At 39.9% G+C, this 19,877-nt stretch overlaps 1 protein-coding gene across 1 annotated transcript in view; it reads left to right on the forward strand.

Moving 5' to 3' along the window:
* The window catches only part of ST6GALNAC3 (ST6 N-acetylgalactosaminide alpha-2,6-sialyltransferase 3), a 211,776-nt gene that overhangs the window by 64,212 nt on the left and 127,687 nt on the right, over positions 1 to 19,877 (forward strand). Inside the window, exon 2 of the mRNA XM_072419495.1 lies at positions 18,444 to 18,641. Within this exon, the coding sequence (XP_072275596.1) occupies positions 18,444 to 18,641 (198 nt within the window). The remainder of the gene's footprint in view (positions 1 to 18,443; positions 18,642 to 19,877) is intronic.

Below are 19,877 nucleotides of genomic sequence, written 5' to 3' on the forward strand. Positions count from 1 at the left end.
TGTTTCAAAAATTGAATACAAGGTTAAAAATAACAAGTGTTCACTCTGTAGTGGGATCTCGAGATCTCTCAGCAAACGCATATCTGAGATGCGCAGCTCTTAATAATGTTCTTTTTGTTAGCTAAAATGCAATTAGGTTTACCATAAAAATATTAGTTAAACACATAATAACAGCAAAATGTTTGTAAAAGTACAAAAACTCTATACAGAAATTGTAAACTCAAAGTTTCATGGAATTACACGCTTATTAAAGCTTACACTGTTTTTAAAACAAATTTCATAGTCTTTTTTTGTGCAGTTTCACCGCTGCTGAATAGAAATAAAATGGAACATAGTATAAAAAAGGAGGAGGAGGGCAGGGAGTGGGAATAAAGGTAGGAGATATGAAAAAGAAGTATGGAAGAGGTAAGTAGGGGGCATAGGACAAACAGCATGGAAAAGGGAGGTAGGATACATGGGACAAGGAACAAGGAGTATTGGGGGGTTGGAAAGTAGGGAGTGGGGAAGAAAGTGGTAAGTAAAAACTTTGGAAGAGGTAGAAAGGAGGCATAGGACATGGTATATGGAAGAGGAAATTAAAAGGTATGGAGTGAGCAACACAGAGGTAGGAGACATGAAATAAGAAGTATGGAATAGGTAGGTAGGAAACATGGAACAATGATTATAGAAGAGGGAAGTAGGAAGCAGGGAACGTGGAAGAATGAGGTCAGAGACATGAAATAAGAAGTATGAAATAGGTAGGTGGGAAGCATGGAACAATGAATAAAGGAGAGGGAGGTAGGAAGCAGACAATGAAGAAGAAAAAAGTGGAGGACATGAAATAAGGACAGCGAAGGAGGTAGGAAGGAGGTATGGATCAAAGAGCATGGAAAAGCATGAAAGGAAGAATAGAATAAGGATTATAGAAAATGAATTATGGAAGACTCAGGTAGGAAGCATGGAACAAAGTGTATGGAAGAGGGAAGTGAGAATCTGGAAGGGAGGAATAGGAAGGAAAGAGATATGAAATGAGGATAATGGAAGACGGGGGTAGGTGGCATAGATCAAGGAGTATGGAGGAGGCAGGGTGGAAGTAGGAAATGGGGAGGAAGACATGAAAAAAGAAGGTTGGAGAAGTATGAAAGAAGGAGGTAGGATGCAGGGAGCAAAGAAGAAGGGGGTAGGAGGGATGAAATAAGGAATGTGGAAGAGGTGGGTGGGAAGCATGTAACAAAGAATATGGAAGATGGGGGTAAGAATCAAGTAGTGGCAAAGGAGGAGGTATGAGAGATGAAATAAGGAATAGGTAGGTAAGAAGCAGGTAGTGGGGAAGAATCAGGAAAGCAACATGAAACACGGACTATGGAAGAGGGACACAGGAGGCATGGAACTATGAGAATGAAAGAAGGAGGTAGGAAGTAGGGAGTGAGGAAAAAGGAAGTATGAGACATGAATCAAAGAGTATGGAAGTGGGAGATAGTCAGCAAGAGTGGAAAAGAAATTAGTAAGGAACAACAGGAACAGGAAACAAAGCATATGGAAAAGAGAGGTAGGATGCATGGAACAAAGAAGTATGAAATATAGAGTTGGGGGTAATGGAATATAGTTTTTTCAAGAGGGGGATTGGAAACAGAAAGTTCAGAAGAGGGAAGCCGTAGACATGGAATGAAGAGTATGGAAGAGGGAGGTAAAAGGCATGGAACAAGGATTATGGAATAGGGAGTTATTGGACATGGAATACAGATTATAGAAACAGGGATTGCAGAAGAGGGAGGTGGGAGAAATGGAACAAGGAGAAAGGTAGACAAAGGTTGGAGGCAGAGATTGTGGAAGACTGTAGAACAATAAGAACATGCTGGATAAAGATACATAGAAAGGATGGGTTAAAATATAGGTATTGCCAAAGAATATAACAGGTTATCTCCTCTAAAACCAAATACAACTAATTATTCAAAATATGATATAGAACATCCACCCTGCACCCAATGTTGATAAGTGTTGATGTGTATCAGGGTGAGAGTATATATACAGTATATACAGTATATATAAATATAAATTGATGTTGATATAGTGATATTTTCTCCCGATGTACCTGCACTGGGTTTCACAGGGCAGCAAAACAATCTCAATATTCTGAAATTAACTAGGAAAAAACAGAACCTATTTTATCTAACAGTAGTTCTACATTTGTGTGTGCATGCAAGGCAGCCTCCAGTTGTTAAAAAAATAATAGGTTTAGTACGATTTTGTGGTTTTGCTTAGCACGTGTATCCAACCCCCTCTTCCAGCTCACTGGTAATATGAGTTTGCGGGGCCTGTCGCCAGGAGGAAACAAGACTCAAGATTGTTTCCTCCCCATCTTTATTTTCTTACATACTGTACATGCCTGTAATCCCACTGAACAAGGCAGCTAATTGATTTATCTCGTGCTATACCCATTAATATTTAGTCAGGTTGCTGTCGACATGTTGTAATACAAGCACAATAAATGGACTTGTGTTGCTGGTAGACGAAGGTTCACTCCAGGATACGACACGTGACGGCATTAGAACTACAGAGGCCTCGGTTTCTGTGACACGTGCGATTTTTTGTGATTCATTTGCATCCGTATTGTGCGGTTTGGGGATAATTTGGAAATGTTCAGTGACTCCGTCTCCAGCTCAGCTCAGCCGCTCGGGTCTTTTGTTCCTGAAATCACATTATCGTATTTGCTTCCAGCAAAAATGTACTTGCAACATTGTTTAAATTGACTCTTTTGGCACTTATTTTTTATATAAAATAATGATTTCGCTCAGCACGGAAAGTGCATGGAAAATTTTCACTGTGTCAGGAAGTTTGTGGCTATTTTGTAACCTAGTTTATTATTGAGGGATTATAACTTTTAATGAAATTGAGAGATGTGCTTTATTTCCAGACTGTCGGGAAAAGAATTTTGTCCTCGGTGGTGTGAATAACAAAATCTATACATTAAATTTGACTTTGAAGCCGAAGTTTAATCTGCTCACATTTTATCTTTCCTTTTTTCCCTCTTACTGGCATTATTGTATGCAATGGAAGCAGATCATGGCTGGTGGGAGTACATGGCTTTCTAAAAACAAGAACCAGAGGTAACATCCACATGTGATGCCGAGTCCTCCATGACTGATTTGCCTAAAATCTATTGAATGAAAGGGACAGGCCAGGTCCTCCCATAATGGTCTATCTTCCTCGGAGCTTAAATAAATCAGGACCATTGTGCATGTTTGTTCACCTGTTGGATTATTGGATCCAAGCACTGATCTGCAGTTGGCGCTGGAGCAAATGCGTATAGAAGGTGATGCAAGGAAACTGCTCCAAGATCCTACCAGATCAAAGTAATTTTATAGAGTTTTAAAGGACTCATATTGTATCACGGATATGTTTAAAGGGCTTTTGATCAATTTAAAGTTAGGGTTCAGCTGGGCCCATAGATAGCTTCAGTTAGGCTATGTTCAGATGGGCGGTGAAGTTGTGGTTCAGTTAGCGCCTGAAACCGAGCCCATGGTTGAGACATTACCTGTAGTTCCTCACCCATGGCCTCCCATGAGGAATGAATGGGGGGGGGGAATAGTGATTACACCCTCTGTAAAATGTTGAAATGTTGGTTAAGGTGGATGAACAATTTGCAAGGTGCCAACCACCAGGAACCACCTGAGAATGCCTGCCCCCACCACCTGTCTGAATTCATCCTTACTATTTGTACAACAGAATGCTCCCAAGGTGCTGTGCTAAGTATGCCAACACAGATCTTAAGTGCATGCCTGAAATGTCTATCTGACCATAAGTTTATTTAAAATTCAAAATCCAATATTTGCTCAACTTGAGAAAACCAAAAACCATGCTGACACGCTGCTGTTTTTTTAGCAGAAAATAAAAATAAACCTCTGTCACTTCGGAGTGCAGTAAGGCGAAACCTTTACAAATACAAGAGGTTCTATTTAATACCTTTCCTTGTCCAAAGCTGTGAATGTATTATTCTGGGATATCTGATGCATCCTGTACAAACTAATTCCACTCATCTACTGTCTTGTCTACGTTCTACAGCAAAATGTAAATCCTTGCTCCCTGCTCTCTGTCAGCTTAATTCATTTTAGGATAGCAAATGTTCCAGGGTAAGTGCTCAGTTGTACTGACACAGACTATAGGTTTGGTTTATTAGTGAAGTTAGGTGTTCAATAAATATTTATTAAATGTATTGGTAAATGCAACTAGGATACCTATGTTCTATTAATTTAACATCAGCCTTCTGTAATGTCCTATATATAGGGGGGGGCACTAAAAGCTGATCAGGTGGGCTGCAATGTGCATGGTAATAAACATTCTTGCAGGAGAAGAGAGCAAAAGAAGCCTCCACATTCAGTTTCTGCAACCATCATGATTAGCCAGCTTGCCGGCAAATAACAATTCATCCCGACAGCAAAAAATGAATGACACCAAGAATGTATACTGAGCTGAACTTTCACTTTTCAGAGTACATTCAGAAGAAACATTGTTTATTGGCAGGTAAGAAGCTTTCAGCGTAGAAGAGTCATTGACTGATGCATTCCCTGATGGAGAATCGTCCAGTTCAATGTGTTTCTATGGAAGCAGTCAATTCTCCACCAGTGAATGTTTCAGGAAATGGCAGATTCACAGCATTATAAATAGACCCCATAGAGTTTCTTATTCAATACTAGTTATAGCATACCTCAATGTTCCTTACATCCATAGTTTTGGAAGTTGAGATGCAGCAAGAACATGAGCATGGCAAAATCATGCTGAATATTAGGCATGGCCTAAAGTGCAACTAAAGTTCCACTTTAAAGTTTGTACGATCAGGCAGGTCGTTACTACAGAAAGGGATGGGTGATGTCCCTTCTTCAATAATGCATCTTATCAGCCCGATCACTCCAGGTTTCTGGCAAAAAGATGAGCGTTAGCTTTAGCTGCCAGGGAAACACATTATTGCTGGCTTCCCTTGCGTGTGCCGGAATAACGCATGGTTATGTCATCTAAGCACGTCCAATCAAGATTGCCAAAAATCATCTGGAAGCGGAAGAATAAAAAGAAGATGATGGTTGAGTTGGCTGGGTTTGGTTCAGCTTTAAAGGAGCATGGTTAAATAATCTATGTTTACACATTATACATACTGTGAAGGGAGAAACAATACTGCTCCGAAGATGTGAGCAAAAAATAGTGCCCAGCACAAGATGGCTGGACCACATTAGTGCCCTGGTGTGGGTAGGGGTAATACAATAGTAACCAGCAGGGTGTGTAGGAAGCAAATGTGCTCAGCGAGGGGGACAATAGCTCAAAGCAGAAGAAACAATGGTGCCTACTGAACTATCTTCACCTCCTTTCCAGTGATGTTGGGTCTACCGGTTCAGTAACCAGGACTGACTACATGCTCCCGTTTTCTTTTCTAGTTTGGGATCTTTGGCCATCATGATTGGCTGTATCAGGATGATGTATCTTGCCTGCATGGGAATTTGTACTTTCTGGCACCCAGCAAATGCTGAGATTATAAACTGCACATGTACAGGTTAGAATCCTTCATTCCAGGTGAAGCATAGAATGCCTAACTCCCGCAATAAAAATCCCGCCTGTTCACAAGTGTTTAATTTCTATGCAAAGTTCTACTTTAAGTACCTACTGTAGTTCTGGCAATTATTTATGTGAACATATTTTGCAGTATTCCTTTTTTTTTTAATAAGACAGGTGTGCCTAAACTAACCCATTTTCAGTAATCATCATTGTTCTCCATCTGTCTATTTCAATGTTCTCAGAAAACAGGTTCAGCTAAGTCAATAAACATGCTAAACCTATGTGATGCTTTGTAAATGTGTCCTGTTAACCACGGTTCGTTCCTGGCAGTGAAATGCACTGGCTGTGTCTGCTGAATATTATACCTGTCACAATGAGCCCAGCGCCCACCTGGTGCCATAATTACAGCCAAATTCTCCAGCTATGTGCACTGTGATTTTCCCGCAGGGCCTTGCAAGCTACAACATGAACAATATTCTACTGAACGTAAACGGTTTGAGGAAAACTCAGTAAAAACAGTCAAAATAAAAATGCAAACCGCAGAAATGTTTTTAAGTTGGGCGGGAAGAATCTGTAGGTGGGTGGAAGCCCCCGTATTGTGACCCAACTGTTCAGTAACCACTCAGAAACGGCCAAGTGGTTGCTGAAAAGTGCAGAGTGGTTCGCTCTGCTAAAAGAGGCTAGGGAGAATATATTTGCACACTGGATACTGTATACAGAGCCATTTATTGCAAACAGCAAATTACAATTTGTTTATATAGACCATGCAGTGTTCTTCCCAGCCCCTTTTAGCCGAACCCACCACCCGGCTCTTTTCAGGAAGCATCCGACTGTTTTTGGGTAGTGACTGATGAGTTGGGTCACAATACACAGGCTGTCACCTGCCTACAATTCCTTTCCACCCGGCTTGAAAAATTTTCTGGGTTAAACACTGCCATGTTTATATATTACCATTATTTTCATAAGCTTTACCGCTAATGTTGATGCAAAAAAAAAAAAATGCTGGTACTCTAACAAAAAGATGCAAAAAAATGAAATAATAAAATGGAAAATGAACCAAAAAGTACACAATAACTATGATCCCTTTAGTTATACACAGCTGGCTGCCCTGTGCACTGTGTACATCAACAACAGGCTCACACTAATGCTATTCATGTAAACATTGGGTTGTAAGTTGGTCATCAAGGTATACAGCAGGCAGCATTCCTATTGGTCAGCAAGTGGGACCATTGCCTTCTGTATTCCTTGACAACAGTCCAATAACAAATAGTTTACCATTTTTAATATACAATACTGCCTGCTGTATACTAAGAACAAACTAACAAAATACATTGAGCACAGTGGTGCTATGCTAATTTAATTATCATTTTTTTTCTACATCTTTAAATAACTATTTTTCTTGCTAGGTCCTTGTTAAGGAATTTTCTTGTGCCACTGTCTCCCCAATGTGTTATCATCAAGCCATTTGCACCCTAAAGGGGACTACAAGCAGCCTTGCTAAAATTGAGCATGCGCAACCCATTGTTACCATTGTTATGAAGTTGGTCCCCAGAATTTGTACATAAAAGGAGGCTTCAGAATATCAGCAGCAGTGACATGGGAAAAGGGTTAAACCGTAGCCTGGAAAGGGGCTTTATATTAAATGAAGTGCTAGACAGAAATCCTTCTTCCATCCCCAGAAGTCCAGAGAAGTCGGCAGCCCTTTTTGTATTCCTTTTGCAGCAATTCCCAACAAGCTGACTCTTGAGATTTCTCCCCACCTAAAAAACCCAAACCTGCGTCTGCTAAATCCAGAATATTTGCTATGCTTCCCACATTGTTGCACATTATACTCTGAATATTGGCAAAAAGCCTCCTTACGAAATGTGACAGATTGCTTTTACAAGGAAAGCAATGCCTCAGATTTACTGTACTTTACAAAGAACTTTTTTAAGATTATTCTCATGTGCAGGCAACAACTGGGATCCATATTTCTCACCATCTGTTGCAGTGATGCCCTCTAGAATCTGTCGAACAAGAAATTCATCCTGCAGAATTCCAATCCTGCCGAACGTGCCTTGTTCTTTAACCTCCTCGTCTCATAACAATACAGAGAAAATCGCAGTAAATGTCGTGTTTAAAGCAAACAACAGACAACATAAATATATTTACCTATTTAAACTGCAACTTTCGGCACCAGGCGTCTTTCCAAACTCCTGGCAATGTCGCCCTGGAAGATGGTGGTGGAGAATTAGCCGACCTTGTCGCTAATGAGCCTCGTTTTTGTAATTTGCATACAAATATTTGGTGATATTCTCATTTAATTTTATGTACATAATCGTAAAAGGTTGCATAAATATTTAGTGTGGCCTATTTACAATTCATGCGATACGCTGGGTTTAACATTAATTTTGCACAATGGTTACATAAAAACCGCCGTTTTACGTAGAACGCAATTATATTTTGTTTCCGTAGCCAATCAATACTCGTTAATTTTATTTGCAGTTCTGCATTTGAGTTGCTGATTCCTCCCATTTGACATTTGCGTCTTTATGTGTTGAATTCTTTATTCTTTTGGATTAGGGTTTTTATGGTATTGCGCTTTTTACATAAATGTTTAAAGTAAACCTGTCACTAAATATAAGAGGGAATTTTAATTATAGAACATGAAACTAATTGAAAAAATGCCTACAGCTTTGTAGGAATGTATAAATATATATTAGGCGTGTAGATATTGCCAAGACGACCTGTTCCAACCAAGCTTCGGAATAGAGGAGAAAGGTCATTTAAGGAGTTTGACCATGGCAATAATGTTAGTTCTAGATGGGTTTAAAACGTTGGGAATCTGTCGACCTTCTGGAATTTTCACACACAGCCATCTCTAGGGTTTACAGAGAATGGGCTGAAAAAAGGAAGATTATGCAGTGAGTGGCAAAAATGCCTGGGATGGTGAGAATGGCAGGACTGGTTCGAGCTGATAGAAGGGCATCAGTAACTCAATTAAGCACCCATTACACCCAAGGTCTGCAGAAGACCATTCTGGAAATGCACACATCAATTCCTGAACCTGATAGGATGGAGCAGGAGAAGACCACACCTATATAATGCTTCTCCCAGTAAAGAACAGATACCTGAGGCCACAGTTTGCAGGGTCTTACCAAAATTAGACAAGAGAAGATTGAAAAAACATCGCTTGGTCTGATCTTATGATCTTATCGTATGATTGGTCTGAAATTGAGAATCAATTTCTGCTGCAAAATTCTGATGGTGGGGTCAAAAATTTGGAATCGCCAACACAAAAGCATGTATCCATCCCACCTTGCAGCAAAGGTTCTGGCTGATAACAGTGGTGAATTGTTGGGGGAAAATTTTCTTCACAGTTTGAGAATCTTAGTACCAACTGATCATTGTTTAAATGCCACTTCCTACCTTAGTACTGTTGGTGACTATGTCCACTCCATAATGACCGCAGTGTTCTGTTGATCCAGGGAACATCCGATTGCCTCATGGAATCAGGAAGGAAATTTTTTCCCCTGTTGAAGTTGTACCAGGGTTTTATTTGCCTTCCTCTGGACAAACTATGGCCATAAGTTTTATATCTTAGATAAGTTTGTTACCCTAGGGGTTGAACTTGATAGACTCATCTTCTGATGGCTCCTTTTAGTAGTATAAAGCTTCATGTCATCAAGCTCAAATCATCTCAAACTGGTTTCTTGAACATAATGAGTTCACTGGACTCCAATTGCCCCCACAATCACCAGATCCCAATCCAATAAAGCACCTTTGTGATGTGGAAGAACAGGACATTTCTATTGTGGAGATGAAGCCAACAAATTTGCAGTAACTGCATGATACCAACTTGACAATATAGACCAAAATCCAGGTGAAATGTTTTCATTACCACCCAGCACTTTTCAGTAACCACTCGTGTGTCTTTGGAAAAGTTGGGTCACAATACAGGGGCCACTACCCACACACAGTTGGGGAAAATACGTCTCCTAGAAGAGACAAGAGCCACGCCATGCAACAAGGGAGGGGGCTCGTCTAAGAAATTGGGTCTTCCTGGAGAATAACATGTTAAAAAGCACAAGTAAAAATTATGGAAAAAAAGAAACATTTATGGAAAGGAAAAACACTGCAAGTAAGAATTGAAAATAATTGATTTTTCGATAACTGCAATTCATAGGTCAGTGACTGGGTCTCTATAACCCTCAACTCCCCTTCCTGCTCCTTCTACAATTTAAAACAAAACTGTTGCCTTTTATGCTATTAATTGGATATTTTTGTTTTTGTTCATTTCATTTGTTTGCTTTTCATACAGTAAGAGTTAGAATGAAAAGCCTTGGATTCATTTGCACATAACTTTGCTTTGTAAAAGAAGAATGGTTTTAGTGCACTGAAAAACAGAACACATTGCTGAAAATAAATAGTTCTTTATATCTATAGTAACGCTTGTTGTTTTAAAATGATCACTTGTCAAACTGCAAAAAAAAAAAAGAAAATTGTTTTTAATGTTTTACCTTTTTTTTGCCTTTAAAGAATTTAGAAATGTAATAACTGTTAGAAGTCAATACTACCAGAGAAAGTCCTTATTTCAACCACCCCCATAAAATCAATGTGTGTATCACATCTGTATCATAAAAGTTATTACAAGATTATAGCTGAAAATGGCCCCGAAATTTAAAGAGACCCTGTTACTGGGTCAATAGAAATCTTCATTTAGGATTTTATGGGCATTTAACATATTTTATTCGTATTGTTTACATGTTTTGGCCAACGTCTTATTGGATGTGATATCAGAACCTCCTGCAGACTTGGTGCCATAATATTTCCTTTTGTTCCTCCCCAGCTATAACATAAAAGGTTATATAGGGAGGAGAGGAGAAGGATGCAGGAGCTGAGCCAGCACAGACAGTATTTAGATACTTCCAAATGAGGAAAGGACTACGACGTGCAAGGAGGGAAATGGCTGTGAAAATTGACTTTTCCTGAAGCAGCAAATTGAAAGCCCCATTTTTAATTAAATGAAAACAGTCATTGATATTTAAAAAAGTTTAAAACCCAGTGAGAAAAAAGTATCACATCTTATTTACATTGCAGTTTGTTTTAAATTCCCATTATGGGACTCTGTGTTTTAGCAGGATCCCGATATATATATACCTAAAGGAAACCAGTTAATGTGGTTTGGGTTTGATGGGCCTAACATTTTAAAACAACATGGACCAATAATTCAACAAAATAGTATATTCTTATTTTGGATGGCTTCCTGAAGTCTCTTCATTTGTATGGCTTAGTACTCATATAAAGTTAGACCTTGTAAGGTTATTTGTCCTCCATGATCTTTTGGAAACTTGGGATGCATCTCCTATTCTTACCCTGAAGGCCGACACACTACCATATTTACTGTTCTCTTGCCAACTTGAAGAAGCAAAAACGAAACGCGTCAGCTGGAATGAGAAACACATATAATACTTATAATTGCTATATAGCCCAGTAAATCCCAACATGCACGATATCCTTCAGCATTAATTACATGTTCTTGTACCCTCTCTAATTATGGTGTAGTTAAAGTGCTTAGGAGCAATTGGTTCTAAGATTTTATGTTGAAATAAAAGTATGGAAATATTTAAAATTATATCTGTGTCTTTAAAGTAGAACTAAACCTTCAGAATGAAAACAAAATTTGATCAGGAAAGCCCTTTATTGCAGAATAGATTGGAGATATTACATCTTAAGTATATTAAACTTTACCTGCATGATCACAATTTTAAATTGCACTCACCTATTCTTGCTGCATGGGGGGTGCCACTCTCTTTACCTGATCTTCTTTTTGGAGGTCCTTAGCCATCCTAAATAGCCTGGCTGGGATGAAGTATCTCCTACCCATATTCTGGGGCTGTCGGAATACCCATCAGGTCTTGGCCCATGCATTGCCAGCTCAGTGTATAACAAGTGGAAGGTTGCAAACATAGTAACATAGTAGGTTAGGATGAAAAAAAGACATAAGTCCATCAAGTTCAACCACTAGGGAAATAAACATATCCCAGATATAAAATCCTATGGACATAGTTGGTCCAAAGGTAGGCAAAAAAAACCCTGGTACAAATTTCTTCAACAGGGGAAACAAAATTCCTTCCTGATTCCATGAGGCAATCGGATGTTCCCTGGATCAACAGTCACTGTTATTTTTACTTTAAAGCCTTAATCCCCAGTTATATTCTGTGCTTCTAGAAATCATTCAGCTTTTTCTTAAAGCAATCTATAGAACTTGCTGAAACTCCTTCCTGAGGGAACCGATTCCACATTTTCACAGACCTTACAGTGAAGAATCCCTTCCTTATCCAGAGCTTAAACTTCTTTTCCTCCAGACACAGAGTGCCCTCTTGTTCTTTGTAATGATCTCAAAGTGAATATTTGGGAAGAGAGTTCTCTATATGGACCATTTATATATTTATACAGGGTGATCATATCCCCCCTTATACGTCTCTTCTCAAGGGGGAATAGATTCAGATCAGCTAGTCTCTCCTCATAGCTGAGCTCCTCCATTCCTTTTATTAGTTTAGTTGCCCTTCTCTGCACTCTCTCCAATTCCACAATCTCCTTTTTGTGATCTGGGGCCCAAAACTGGACGGCATATTCCAGATGTGGTCTGACCAATGCTTTGTAGAGGGGCAGGATTATCTCTCTATCTCTGCAGTCTATTCCTCCTAATAAAAGAAAGTACTTTACTAGCTTTAGATATTGCAGCTTGGCTATGTATGCTGTAAGTCTATGATCTACCAGAACCCCCAGATCCTTTTACATTTCTGACTCCCCCAAATGTATTCCCCATAGACAGTATGAAGCATGAATGTTGTTAGCCCCCAAGTGTAGAACTTTACATTTATCTATATTAAATGTCATTTGCCACTTGGCTGCCCAATCAAACAGTACATCCAGGTCTGCTTGTAGGTTATAGACATCCTGTATGGACTTAATTCCAACAGCCAGGCTGGTAAGTTTTATTGCAGAAGGGTCATTGTCTGTACCTTTTGGAATAAACATTCTGCCTGTTGATAATTTTTAGGTGTGGCACTATAGTTCAATTTTAATATATAAATATCTAAAATGTCCCATATCCCATAATAGTAATTGAAAAAAAACAATAGTTAATATAAAGTAAGCATTAATTTTTCTGTACTTTTACCTGCAAGTTATTGTCAGGGCCCCTTTAACAGATTAAAGTCTTTTGTCCCAATGCAATATCAGGCACTCCTACAAACGTTTTGGTTTACATTGCTCAGAAACTAGTTAACCTTAAAAAATGGATACCCCAAATAAACACGGGAAATACATACTAACGTAAAGCAGATGGGGTAGCTGGTTGGAGTTAAGCCGAGGACCTCAGTTCTGCAAATCAGAGACCCAATCACTAACGACACTTCAATGTGGCCTGAAGAGCTAATATTTCCTGCTGCTTCTTCCTCCTAAAAAGATGTCAGTTTTACAAGTGTAAGCTCCAGCAGCGTGAGAATTTCTTCTCCAGCCGAGATAAGGGCTTTGTCTTCAGAAACCTGTCTTGTCCAGGGATATTTACAGGCGCCATAAATGTCCATCCAGCAGGAATCAATCAACTTGCTTAAGTCTATTGACCAGATTCTCTTGGAGCTCCTGGCAGTGAAGTTAAAATTCTGCAGCAGGCAACAGTAAATCATCGTGCCGTGGCAATTACTGCCGACTTGTTCTGCGCTTTACTGTACTGCGCTCATCTCCTAAGCCACGCTATATTCTAGATGTATGGATTCTTAAAGGTACACAGCAGCCCTGGAATCAGATTTAGTTTTATGTGGTATGTAAAAATTATATTTTCATGTACCTAATACCTTCAAAAGAGATCCTAATTCTTCCCTTTGCAATGTTTTCATCTTCATCACTAGAGAGCTGCTGGCACCATATTTGTTGAGGCAATATTCAGGGTCAAAATAAATGGCGCTTCAACCTACTGCACTTTTTTGCATTATTTTAATTGCGGTAAAACATGTGCATTACATGTGCAATAATACATATGCCTGATTTATTAATGTTTTCCAGGATTGGAAAATATACACTATCATTGGAGAACTTGGGTGATTCAGCAAACCTGTTCCAGGACCGAAAATGTTTGCCAACTATTAGCAATAGCTTTTTAAGAAATGCATTGCAGGTTTGCAGATTCACCCAGATTCTCCCACAATAGTCTAACTTCTTCAGTCCTGGAGAGCTTTAATAAATCAGGCCGAATGTATACATGATGCCATGACTGGTATGTACCCAGGGTCCCTTGCATCTATGCCAAAGAGCTGTATTACTGGCATCTCCCTCCTACCCATCAATATTGGGCCCCCCGCTTGTCTCAATTGACAAAATGCTGGGGTGTAGAAGCCAGGAACTACTCCATCTCCTAATTTGTCTAAATATTGTTTCTGCCCATAGGATATGCAGCTCTGGACATTTTCTGGCATGGTATCTTACCGGGGAGGTGTGCTGTTACTCTTTAGGCCTATATCAATCAGAGATTGTCACCCTGGGTTTACGCTCTAGTAGATCACTGGGAGGTAAACCAACCCTAATGACACTTAGTTGAGGGTAGAAGCTTTCTTATCTGTAATAACGCAGTCTCCCTCCATGCCATGCACGTGTATCATGGACCCCCATGTAACATCTATATATATTTTGGCAAAGGATGGAGGTGCCATTTACAGCTTGAAGTGGAGCTGGTCACCTGCAGCAGCTATCACTCAAATGCAATTTAAGTGCTCGTATAAAAGGCTACTAGGTAACGAAATCCATTCTGGCTGTATGGTGAGGTTTAGGTGAATATCAGTGGTGGATCAGGGGGCCAGGGAATGAAGAGTCTTCCGTAATGAGTGTGGCTGTGGAGTGGAGTGGCTCTAAGTGCAGCCAGTATAGCGGGAGTCCTCAAGCTTAGAAGCTCTCGATTGCCCTAATGGTATACTCGTTTTTTTTTAGCCCTGATTTAAATGTCCCCAGTATATCCTAGTATAATAGAAAGTTTAGTTTATCTAAATGTTTTGGTTTGAGTCAGCATATATATATGGCTTTATATGTGGCCCCCAATCTCCTCTCTTCTCCTCCTCACTCTTTGGGTGCTCTTTAGATTTTAGAGCTTCAGCAAGTGCAAAGCTGGTGTTGGTCTTTCTTTTTAGACAGCCTAGCATGTATTATTTTCCAAAGCGGAATGACCTCTTAAGATAGGAAATGGCATTCAATTAGTTTTGGGGTAACTGGTACGCTATAAAACTAGAACATGTCAGTACTCGGCACACTTTTTGGGTATTTCCACAATTGATTCTGATGCTTAGTTGTTAAAAAGAACCTCTTTTAAAAGAAGAGAGATTACAGTCACTTTCCTCACCGGCTGTTTCTCCAATCTTTGCTCTCTTGTACAGCAAGGGTTTTGTTTGGACATTTTTAGGTGTGTTGTTTGCTGGATTCCTGGCTGTGTGATCTGTGCTTCCTTGTCAATGCCGGACAAACATACAATGCAGGGGTTTGGTAGATGGAACAAAAGTATAGGGAGAAGGAAGTGAACATTCGTAAATGGTTGGATATAACGTTCTGCATCTCTTAAATATAGTAAAGTTTTGATGAACATAGAGCAGAATAGATTTCTTCTTTACACGTTTTTTTTTGGTTCCTGTGCTCCCCAAAACTTCCCCCAGCATCCTGTGCAGGCCTTTTGGCGACTTACTCCCTGTCACTGCCTGAAAGACATGGCTGGAGCATATACAGTCATATTCCCTGGGCCCATACGTCAACGGGCAGTTATGCACACATAGACACAACCCAGGCAGAAGGGGACCCGTAAAGGCTGTTGTAGCTTTACCTTAGCATTAGTAGTAACTAATGCTGTGAATTTGCACCATCTAACTTGCCCCAACTACCATGGTATTCTACACTTGTTCTTTATTGTCATTGTCCTGCACCATGAATCAAGTTTTCCTATTGCCAGCTCTGTTCCCCTCCTCACTCTGACTGTTATATAGTTACATAGTAGGTTAGGTTGAAAAAATACATAAGTCCATCAAGTTCAGCCACTAGGGAAATAAACATATCCCAGATATAAAACCCTATAAGACATAGTTGGTCCAGAGGAAGCAAAAAAAACCCTGGTACAATGTTGAACACTACCTGTCTCCACACCGAAGCCTCTCTTTCCTTTCCCCTCAGGTAGGGGTAACATCCTGGGGGCACCTTGCAGGATAGAGCCCAGTGGCCTCCAAGGTATCCAACCCATCTGCCCCTTGCGGGTGCTTTGGTGAGGACCAGATGTCATTTAGACTCTGCATCTCAAGTGAACCCGTTCTATCTGTGCAGACCCCCAGCTAATCCTAAACATGTCATTGTACTGCTCAGACCACTATACTAGGATTTACCTAAAAGTTTATAAAACACCAGCAGTCGCCTTTTACTCATCCTATAGATTTTTTAGGCAGCAAAAAATTACACATTTAAAAATAGTTTGGCTTACGGGTTTTGATCCCTTTCAGCCTTTGCAACAGCTCAGCAAGTCATTAAAAAAAGGATGTAGAAGGAAGTTCAAAAATGCACAAATAAAGTATAGAGATATTTATACATTATAAAAAAATGCATTCTACATTCTCTTCAATTTAAAATCCTTCATCAGTCTCCTAAGAGCTTCTTTCTCGATGCCGCAATCATTGGCAGAGCTGGAACAGAAAATCCAAGTGAGGACAAACGTGTGAAGTGGAAGCAAGACATCAGAAAGGGCCAGAGGCTTGGGGGGTGGCAGGAAGTCTGTGAAAGAGAAGGCTATTAAAGGTAATTTCTCCTCTGTCTCACATGAAGAAAGAAGCTTTTACTGTAATTGTTGAGCTTTTTCACCAGGTATTTATTAAGAACAGAACAAAAGAAAACAGTCCTATTATACCCGACTAGCTCGAATTGGTAAAAAAAAAAAACATTCTGGATGTAGCGACCACTTTGAGGTTTTGTATAATATATTAGCAGGAAAGTCATTTACACGACATTGGTGTAAAGTCTGAGAATATCTATATTTCAATGTAGTGTATGAAAAAAATGAATACAAATACATGATATTATTATTGCAGAGCTTTACATGTCATGTCATGTCATGTCAATAATTGTCCCTCACAATTTATTGTCTTTAACATAGTCAAGAACCAATATGGGGGAGGAGAGCCAATTAACCTACCAGTATTAATAATATTTATATAGCGCCAACATATTAGGCAGCGCTGTATGTTTATGGGATGTGAGAGGAAAATGGAGTGCCTGGAGAAAAGCCATGCAAATACATATACAATATACATCCCTGTATCTTGGTCAAGATTCATATCAGGGACCCTTGTTATGTTTTGCAAGAATTGTAGCTACGGAGCCACCTTGATGCAAAAACATTTAGGAGTCCGCCATCTGCTTTCTTGGTAATCACTGTCTGTGGAACAGAAAGAATCACCTAGAGTTACTCCCATACCAACCCTATCCCTCCTTGTAAACCACTCACTAACCCTCCATGTAACCACAACACTAAACCATTGAGTAAACTTAAACCTAACTCTTTTAGTAACCCAACAAACACCCTTCCTCTTAACATTATACCAACATTTCCTGTAACCCCAATACAAACCGCATGCAAACTCTCCATGTAACCCCAACACTAACACTTCCTGCAACCCTCATCCCACCCATCTCTGTACCCCAACACTAACCCTTCCTGTAACCGTCATCCCACCCATCTCTGTATCCCCAACACTAACCCTTCCTGCAACCCCCATCCCACCCATCTCTGTAACCCCAACACTAACCCTTCCTTCAACCCTCATCCCACCCATCTCTGTAACCCCAACCCTAACCCTTTCTGCAACCCTCATCCCACCCATCTTTGTAACCCCAACACCAATCCTTCCTGCAACCCCCATCCCACCCATCTCTGTAACCCCAACACTAACCCTTCCTGTAACCCTCATCCCACCCATCTCTGTAACCCCAACACTAACCCTTCCTGTAACCGTCATTCCACCCATCTCTGTATCCCCAACACTAACCCTTCCTGCAACCCCTATCCCACCCATCTCTGTAACCCCAACCCTAACCCTTTCTGCAACCCTCATCCCACCCATCTTTGTAACCCCAACACTAACCCTTCCTTTAACCCTCATCCCACCCATCTCTGTATCCCCAACACTAACACTTCCTGCAACCCCCATCCCATCCATCTCTGTGACCCCAACACCAACCCTTCCTGCAACCCTCATCCCACCCATCTCTGTAACCCCAACACTAACGATTGTGTTAACCTTCACACCAAATCTGCCTTGGTTATACTAACCCTTCGTGTAACCTTGACACTTACTATACCTACACAACGGGTCATTCTCCCCTTCTGTATCTCTTCCTGCTACACAATACGCTGCTTTTTCCTCTATTGCCTTCTGTTTTGAATTTAAAGTAAATTATTGCAAAAGGTATGCTCCATGACAACTATACTGATAATGTATGTATTGCGGATGCAATCACATATTTCATGGGAACAGTAGAAATTTTGGATAAAGAATGGATCTGTTTATTTAAAGCTCTGGAGAGGATAGACTATCATAGGAGAAAAGGATGATCCAGCAAACATGGAATAGACTTGGTCAATGATTGAAAACATTTAATGGAAAATGATTTTAGGAAATGTATTTAAATTATTCCGGATTACACAGTTTCTCCCATGATAGTCTATCTTCTCTAGAGAGAGCTGTAAAAAACCAGTCCCAGTGTTCCTGTATCTGCATATGTTCATTTTTTTAATGTATTTATTTTCTTAATGTTTATAGTGGAAAAATTATAATGCAAATAATGAAAAAACAAAACCAAGGTGGTGGAGCTTGTAATTTATTCATTTTTTTTTTAGTCTTTATATAATTTCTATCTTGCAGAGGGTTCCCATCCTCGCTGTCAGCTCAGTGTGTGTCTTTCTGCTGTTGATGGTTCTCCGGCTCATCAATGAAATGAACTTCCTGAAGTTGCTGGCTTGTTTTGGACAGAGTGGCTCCCAATGTGCACCTATGCCAGTTACGTGGCATCAGCGACCTCGGACGTACCATGACGGCTACATTAACATTAGGACGCACGAGGTAACAAAGCTTTGTCAATGTCCTAACCTTTATATGGAGGGCTAAAGATATTGATAAAATAATTATTTTTCCAGGGACAGGAAAAAAATGTCTAAATGCTCCACCAGGTATGCAACAGAGTTCACTCTGAAAGAAAAGTTGTATCTTCCTAATTTTCGTCTAAAAAGACCCAAAATAATTTTAGTGTAAAATTCTTCTCCTTTTTAAAGTTCCCTTTACCCTCAGATGTTTCCATTTCTACTCCATGTAATGTCTGCTGATGATAATGAGAAGGTTGTACGTCATTTGCTGTTATGTTATTGCCATCCTGCAGTGTTGGCAGAGGACACTGGTGTAATATCTCTGCCAGGCTCATATACTGCGATGGGCACCGACACTTATCTCCTAGGAAATAGCAATCTGTCATCTGGCTGTGGACCACCAGCCCATCTCTGGCACATGTTTGTGATTATAAGGTCTCTGTGCCATGCTAATTCTCTACATAGATGTCACCTGTGTATAAATCCTGAACCCTTTCCTGCCCACAGTCTGTAGAATACCATTTCTCAGCACAACGCTTCATGCTGAACAAATGTTAATCTTTGTTCACTGTTACAGCTAGGGGTCTGCATCTCTGTATGATCCTAGCTGTAAAACTTCACTGTACCTATTAGTTCCGGGTCTCTACTAATGCTCATGAACTCATCAACATGGTTCCTCCTTATGTGATCATCTTTCCGGCAATGATATGGCTTTGTTGCAAAATGCCATTGACAAAAACTGGTTGCTGGTGTAATTATCACTTTGTGCACAATGAAATGTTGTTCTTAATACATTACAAATTAACATTTAAAAATTGTTTTTAAAAAATGTTATGTTAAATAACACATATAAGAAGCATTGGGATGCTGCAGTGCCATTTATTCTTAATGGCACCCCAAGGCACCTTGTAGGCTGACCTGCGGATGTACTGCAAATAGTGTGCACTGCAAATAGACTGCCCGACTCCTTCAGCAGCTCACAGTATGCAGTATCATAGCTATAAACCCAGCCCTGATTCTGAACAAACAGAAAGAGCGCTTTAAGACGTATGTATCTGTAAGCATTGTAGAAAAAACATTTTTAAATCTCACAATAGAGGTGATCATTGGTGGCTTGTTTACTGCTTGTTAAAGATTTGTTAAAAGTTTATTGTTCACCGATGCACCACATACGTGGTTCTAAGCTAGTTCAGGACTAGGGATCACCATTGGGTCA

This window comes from Pyxicephalus adspersus, chromosome 8, assembly GCF_032062135.1.
Source record: "Pyxicephalus adspersus chromosome 8, UCB_Pads_2.0, whole genome shotgun sequence".
Lineage (NCBI taxonomy): Eukaryota > Metazoa > Chordata > Amphibia > Anura > Pyxicephalidae > Pyxicephalus > Pyxicephalus adspersus.